Source organism: Colobus angolensis, unplaced genomic scaffold (genome assembly GCF_000951035.1).
Source record: "Colobus angolensis palliatus isolate OR3802 unplaced genomic scaffold, Cang.pa_1.0 Scaffold19, whole genome shotgun sequence".
NCBI lineage: Eukaryota > Metazoa > Chordata > Mammalia > Primates > Cercopithecidae > Colobus > Colobus angolensis.
In genome coordinates, this window is record NW_012115043.1 from 13,123,993 (window position 1) to 13,131,889 (window position 7,897).

General features: G+C 36.9%; 1 protein-coding gene across 1 annotated transcript in view; it reads left to right on the top strand.

The window, feature by feature from the left end:
• The window catches only part of ADAM10 (ADAM metallopeptidase domain 10), a 157,987-nt gene that overhangs the window by 129,869 nt on the left and 20,221 nt on the right, over positions 1–7,897 (top strand). Inside the window, exon 11 of the mRNA XM_011940505.1 lies at positions 2,369–2,519. Within this exon, the coding sequence (XP_011795895.1) occupies positions 2,369–2,519 (151 nt within the window). The remainder of the gene's footprint in view (positions 1–2,368; positions 2,520–7,897) is intronic.

Genomic DNA, 7,897 nt, shown 5'->3' on the forward strand with positions numbered 1-7,897 from the left:
TTTTTTTTTTTTGAATTTCACTTTAAGTTCTAGGATACAAGTGCAGAATGTGTAGGTTTGTTACATGGGTATACGTGTGCCATGGTGATTTACTGCACCTGTCAACCTGTCATCTAGGTTTTAAGCCCTGCATGCATTAGCTGTTTGTCCTAATGTGCTCCCTCCCCTTACCCCCTACCCCTGGACTGGCCTTGGTATGTGGCGTTCCCCTCCCTGTGTCCATATGTTCTCATTGTTCAACTCCCACGTATGAGTGAGAACATGTAGTGTTTGGTTTTCTGTTCCTGTGTTAGTTTGCTGAGGATAATGGCTTCCAGCTTCATCCATGTCACTGCAAAGGACATGATCTCATTCTTTTTTATGGCTGTGTAGTATTCCATGGTGTATATGTATCACATTTTCTTTATCCAGTCTATCATTGATGGGCATTTGGGTTGGTTCCATGTGTTTACTATTATAAATAGTGCATGCTTCTAGTTTTTGAGAACAAAAGAGATGGTTTGAAGTGAAACAGATGAAGCTTCAATAACCTCCAAGATTTTAAAAAATAGTCGATGTGGTTAAGAATGAACTTTCTGCTTTCACCTAGGCCAGTCTGGCTCTGGAGAGCAGGGGCTTCCACAGCAACATCCCTGGGGGCCCTGAAATTAGGGTTCAGCTCCTCTGTGCCCTTAGGGTCTGGGTTCTCAGCCCTGTTGCCAAGTGGCTTTGTCCCAGCTCCTTTATTCTGGGCCGGTGTGAGTGCATATGTTCATGCCAAGCTTTTGTTTTATATTGCAGATATAAATAAAGGAAGATAATTTACCATAAAGAAATAATTATCTGAATATAAAGCCAGTCTTTCTAGAACATTTTTGATTTAGATGGGCCTCATGTGGGGTTCCTGTGTTGAGATGTATGGGTTCCTGTGTTGAGATGTATGTGTTCCCTTCTACTTATTCAATTCTCCACTTAAAGCCTGTACAATGACTGTTTTCCACGTCGATTTGGTGTAGTAGAAAGAAAAGAGCACCAGATTGTAGACCTAGAAAACCCTAGGTTTTTGCCTATACTGGGGTATATGGTCTCTAGCAAGTTACAGACTCCTTGGAAGTTAGTTTTATTTCCTAGAACATTTAAGGCATTTGATTTTTATCATTCTTTGCAGTTGCCAAAGCTCTTTGATTTTGTGATCTTACAAAGAGGAACATTTCTATTCCAATTTTAAATTCCATTGACAAAAATCAAAGAACTTTAGAAGACTGCTGAAGAAATTTTCTAAAATTATTCACTATGCTTAGATGAGACTGTCTAATCTTAATCAACGAAGATCTGGCTCAATACCATTAAGGTCTGTGAGAATACAGAAGATATAAATAATACATGTTTTTTCCCTTAAGGAGCTTGGTTTAGTTCAGCAGCAAGACTAACGTACATAAAAAAAAAAACCCTACTGATTGTATTACAATCAGCTAAATAGAATGTGGAACATTTCATAGACAAAATCACCCAACTTCTTTAACAGATCAATGGTGTAAAAATAAATAAAAATGGGGAAATCTATTATATGTTAAAAGAACATAAGAGACCTCTCAGAAAGCAGCCATGAGGGGAGGAGATGGGGTTAGGGGAAGCTTGTTTGAAACTTGATTCACAGCAACAAATTGTAAAGAGACAGTTGAGGAAAACTGCACATGACTTGGCTGTTAGATGTTATTAAGCATGTTATTAATTTAAATATGATCATGATTATTATGGTTAGATTTAAATAAGAAAAAAACTTTATGTCTTAGTGATACATCCTGAAGTATTTACAGGGACAATAATATGTTAGGTGGAGTTGTTTTAAAATACTCCAGAAAAAAATTATGGGAGTAAATGAGATAAGAAGAGCATATTGTTGATAGTTGTTAAAGATGAGTAACTGGTACATGGGAGTTCATTGTACATATTCTTTTAGTACTTTTAGGTATGTTTGAAATTTTCTGTTGCAAAAACAGGCTTAATTTTTTTTTTCCTGGTTAGTGAAGCCCTAACTTGATTTGTATTTGTGTGATATAAATAGTACAGTCAATAAAGCTCAATGTAGCATAGCCTAAGTTGCAAGTTACACTTCTAGAAGGGACCCTCTGTCAAATCCCCTCACTGTACGGATTAAGAAACTGAAGGCCCCCAAAAGGCAAGTGACTTGCCCAAGATCACATTGCTAGTTAGCAGCAGACCCCCGTTAGAATTAGGTCTCGTGATTTCCAGATTTCCTAGTTTGTTCTACTTACTCATCAAAGTTTTCCTTTATCCTTTTGTTATGATGATCTAAAGAATGTGTGAATTTTAAATAAAATCAATGTGTGCATGCAATTGTTTATCTTGTCTTGTTTATTTTCCTCAGAATCTGGGCAGCCTATTTGTGGAAATGGAATGGTAGAACAAGGTGAAGAATGTGATTGTGGCTATAGTGACCAGTGTAAAGATGAATGCTGCTTCGATGCAAATCAACCAGAGGGAAGAAAATGCAAACTGAAACCTGGGAAACAGTGCAGGTACCTTGCTAATTTCAGTAATGTTAACATTCTTGTAAAGTTACCTGAATGCAGTTACGACAAATTTAAAATTGAGATGCATATGGTTTTGAAACTTTGCTTTTATTTGTTTTCTTTTTCTGAAATAGTGTTGGTTAGTGCTCTGTTATTGGCAGATTGAACTACTTTTCTTTTTCTTTTTCTTTTATTTGAGATAGGGTCTTACTCTGTTGCCAGGCCAGAGTGCAGTGGCGTGATGTCGGCTTGTCGGCTCACTGCAACTTCCACCTCCCAGGCTCAATTGATCCTCCCACCTCAGCCCCCTGAGTAGCTGAGACTATAAGCATGTGCTGCCACACCCAGCTAATTTTTGTATTTTTTTTGTAGAGACAGAGTTACGCCATTTGCCCAGGCTTGTTTGGACTACTTTTAATAGTAATTTGTGTAGTGAGTATTAACAAAAGGACATACTAAAAAGAATCCTAAAAAATACATATTCTTTAGTTACTTATTGTGAATATGTAACTTTCTTCCATATTTTTAAAATCTTTAAATATTTAGTTAATGTGGAATCCATTTACTTTTATAACTTGGCGAAATATAACTATTTCACTTGTCAAATTTACTTTGGTAGCAGTGTAAGCAATTGTTTGTGCAATACTTTTTTTTTTTTTTTTTTTGAGATAGAGTCTCAAAAAAGCCTGTCGCCCAGGCTGGAGTGCAGTGGCATGATTTCAGCTCACTGCAACCTCTGCCTCCCAGGTTCAAGCAATTCTCCTGCCTCAGCCTCCTGAGTAGCTAGTACTACAGGTGTGTGCCACCACGCCTGACTAATTTTTTATACTTTTTGTTTTTTTTTTTGAGACGGAGTCTGGCTCTGTAGCCCAGGCTGGAGTGCAGTGGTGCAATCTCCGCTCACTGCAAGCTCCGCCTCCTGGGTTCATGCCATTCTCCTGCCTCAGCCTCCCGAGTAGCTGGGACTACAGGCGCCCATCACCACACCCAGCTAATTTTTTGTGTTTTTTAGTAGAGACGGGGTTTCACTGTGTTAACCAGGATGGTCTTGATCTCCTGACCTCGTGATCCGCCTGCCTCAGCCTCCCAAAGTGCTGGGATTACAGGCGTGAGCCACTGCGCCCAGCCCCTATTCCATTTTTAATTGATAAATAATAATTGTACATATTTATGAGGTACATGTGATATTTTGATACATGCATAGAATATGTAATGATGAAATCAAGGTAATTAGGATATTTATCTCAGATATTTATCATTTCTTTGTCTTGCGAACATTTCAAATCTTCTACTTTGAAATTTACAATTAGTTATTGTTAATTGTAGTAACTTTACTGTGCTATCAAACACTAGGGCTCATTCCTTCTGTGTGTTTGTAACCATTAACCAATCACTCTTTATCCACCTCCCCACTACCCTTCTCATCCTGTTGTAACCACTGTTCAACTCTCTACCTCTATGAGATCAACTTATTTTGCTCTCACATGTGAGTAGCAACATGTGCTGTTTGTCTTTCTATGTCTGGCTTATTTTATTTAACATGATGACTTCTATTTCCGTTCATGTTACTGCACATGACAGTATTTTGCTCTTTTTTGTGATCAAGTATATACTACCTTTTCTTTATCCATTTGTTTCTTGGTGGACACTTAGACTGATTCTGTATCTTGGCTCTTGTGCATAGTGATACAGGGGGCTGTTGGTATCCCTTTTGTATACTGACTTCCTTTTCTTTGGATGTATACCCTGCTGGATCATATAGTAGATCTATTTTTAGTTTTTAGAGGAACTTCTATACCAGTTTACACAGTGGCTGTACTAATTTATATTCCCACTGGCAGTAAACTAAGTTCCTGATCTCCACATCCTTACCAGCACCTTTGTTTATTTTTGATCATTTTGATAATGGTCATTTTAACTGGGTGTATCTCACCGTGGTTTTGATTTGTGTTTTCCTGATGGTTAGTGATATTGAACATTTTTTCATGTTCTTGTTAGTAATTTATATGTCTTCTTTTGAGAAATGTTTATTTAGATCGTTTGTCTACTTTTTAATGAGATTATTTATTTTTTTGCTGTTGAGTTCCTTGTACATTCTATCAGTCCCTAGTCAGATGAATAATTTGAAAATGTTTTCTCCCATTCAGCAGATTGTCTCTTCACTCTGTTGATTGTTTCCTTTTCTGTACAGAAGCTTTTTAGTGTGTGTAACCCTATTTGCCTGTTTTTGCTTTTGTTGTCTCTGCTATTGAGGTCTTACTCAAAAATCTTGGCTCAGATCAATGTCATTATGTGCTTCCCCAGTGTTTTCTTTTAGTAGTTTCATAGTTTCAGGTCTTAAATTTACATCACATTTTGATTTGGTTTTTGTATGTGGTGAGACATAGGGGTCTAATATCATTTTTCTGCATATATATATATATCCAGTTTTCCCATCACCACTTACTGAAGAGACTGTCCTTTCCCCACTGAATGTTCAAAAATCACCTTTGTCAAAAATCAATTGACTGTAAATATATAGATTTTTTTATGAGTTCTCTGTTCTGTTTCATTGGTTGATGTGTCTGTTTTTATGTCAGTATCATGCTGTTTTAGTTACTAAAGTTTTGTAGTATATTTTGAAATTAGGTGATGTGATGCCTCCAGCTTCGTTCTTTTGGCTATTGGAGTCTTCTGTGGTTTCATATGACTTTTAGGATTGTTTTCTCTTTATCTGTGAAGAATGTCATTGGTATTTGGATAGGGGTTACATTGAATCTGTAGATTGCTTTTGGTAGTATGGCCATTTTCACAGTATTAATTCTTCCAGTCCATGAACACGAAATGTGGTTTGTTTTTTTGTTTTTTTTTTTGACTTGTTCAATTTCTTTCATGAGTATTTTATAGTTTTCGTTGTAGAAATTTAATAAACTCACCTCCTTCTGTTTATTAATCTCACTCTTTTTTTGCAGCTATTATAAATGAGATTGATTTCTTTTTCTGCTATTTTCTTGTATATAGAAACAACTGATTTTTTAATGTTAATTTTGTATCCTGCAACTATTCTGAATTCATTTATCAATTCTAAGAGTTTTCAGTGGAGCTTTAAGGGTTGTCTATATATGTAAGATTATGCTGTCTACAAACAGGAACAGTTTGGCTTCCTTCTTTCCAATTTGGATGTCCTTTATTTTTTTCTCTTGCCTAATTGCTCTGGCTCAGAACTTACATTACTATATTGATAAGAGTGGCGAGAGTGGACATTCTTTTCTTGTTCTAGTTCTTTTTTTTCTTATTTATTTTACCTGGTGATCAGGAAGTATTGTTGGGAGACCTTTTTTTTTTATTTTTTATTTTTTACTGATTCAATCTTGTTACTTGTGATTGGTCTGTCCAGGTTTTCTATTCTTATTTCAGTCTTGGTAGGTTGTATGTGTCCAGGAATTTATTAATTTTCATTCGGTTTTTCCATTTATTGGCATATAGTTTATTGTAATGGTCTCTAATGATTCTTTGTATTTATGTGGTATCAGTTATAATGTCTCCTTTTTTGTCTCTGATTTTATTTGGATTTTTTTTCCTTGTCTGGTTAATGGATTGTTGATTTTATCTTTCTAAGAAACCAACTGTTCATTTTGTTGATTTTTTTTTTTTTTTTGAGACGGAGTCTCGCTTTGTTCCCCAGACTGGAGTGCAGTGGTGCAGTATTGGCTCACTGCAAGCTCTGCCTCCCAGATTCACACCATTCTCCTGCCTCAGCCTCCTGAGTAGCTGGGACTCCAGGTGCCCACCACCACTCCTGGCTAATTTTTTTTGTATTTTTAGTAGAGACAGGGTTTCACCGTGTTAGCCAGGATGGTCTCAATCTCCTGACTTTGTGATCCATCCACCTCGGCCTCCCAAAGTGCTGGGATTATAGGCATGAGCCACCGCGCCCAGCCTGATTCTTTGGATTTTTTTAGTCTCAATTTTGTTTATTTCTGCTCTGATCTTTATTATTTCTTTTCTTCTAATTTGTGGTTTGGTTTGTTCTTGCTTTACTGATTCCTTGAGGTGCATTGTTAGGTTGTTTATCTTTCTACTTTTTGTATGTAGACATTTATTGCTATAAACTTCCCTCTTAATATTGCTTTAGCTGTATCCCATAGTATTTGGTATGTTGTGTTTTTCTATTTTTAGTTGTTTCAGAGAGCTTTTAAACTTCATTTTTAATTTCTTCAGCGACTCATTGGTTGTTCAGAAGCAAGTTGTTTAATTATGTGTTTGTACAGTTTCTAAAGTTCCCCTTGTGATTGATTTCTAGTTTTATTCCGTTGTGTTCAGAAAAGATACTTGATATGATTTCTGTTTTTAAACATCTGTTGATAATGGTTTTATAGCCTAATAGGTGGTCTATCCTGGAGAATGTTTCATGTGCTAATGAAAAGAATGTATATTCTGCCATAGCTGTTGGATGAAGGTTCTGTAAATGTCTGTTAGATCTATTTAGTCTGAAGTGTAGTTCCAATCCAGTGTTTCTTTCTTGATTTTCTGTCTAGATAATCTGTTCAGTGCTGAGAATGGACTGTTGAAGTCTCCAATCATTGCTTTATTGGAGTTGATCTCTCTCTTTAGATCTCATGGTATTTGCTTTATGTATCTGGGTGCTTTGGTGTTAGGTGCATATAGATTTAGAATTGTTATGTCCCCTTGCTGAATGGAACATTTTATCACTATATAATGACCTTTTTTGTCTCTTTTCACAGTTTTTTCTGGAGACAGAGTCTTGCTCTGTCACCCAGGCTCGAGTGCAGTGGCATGATCTCGGCTCACTGCAACCTACACCTCCCGGGTTCAAACGATTCTGCCTCAGCCTCCCAAGTAGCTGGGACTACAGGCACGCATCACCATGCCCGACTAATTTTTATATTTTTAATAGAGATGAGGTCTTGCCGTGTTGGCCAGGCTGGTCTTGAACTCCTGACTTCAGGTGATCTGACTGCCTCGGCCTCCTAAAGTGCTGGGATTACAGGCATGAGCCACCACACCTGGCCCTCTTTTCACAGTTTTTGACTTAAAATCTGATTTATCTGATACAGGTATAGCTACTCTTGCTTACTTTATTTCTGTTTGAGTGAAATATCTTTTTCCATTCGTTTACTTTTAGTCTATATATGTCTTTACAAATAAAATGATTTTCTTGTAAGCAGCCTTTAGTTGGGTGTGTCATGTGTTTGGGAGGCCGAGCTGGGAGTTTTGCTTGAGCAGGAGTTCAAGACCAATGTAGGCAACATAGTGAGAACCCATTTCTACAAATAAATGAATACATAAATCATTTAAAAGCTACAGAGGGGGAAGAGATTACAGTAGACCCATTCAGCCAGGTTGTGTCTTTTAAGTAGGGGGATTTAATTGGGGGTATATTC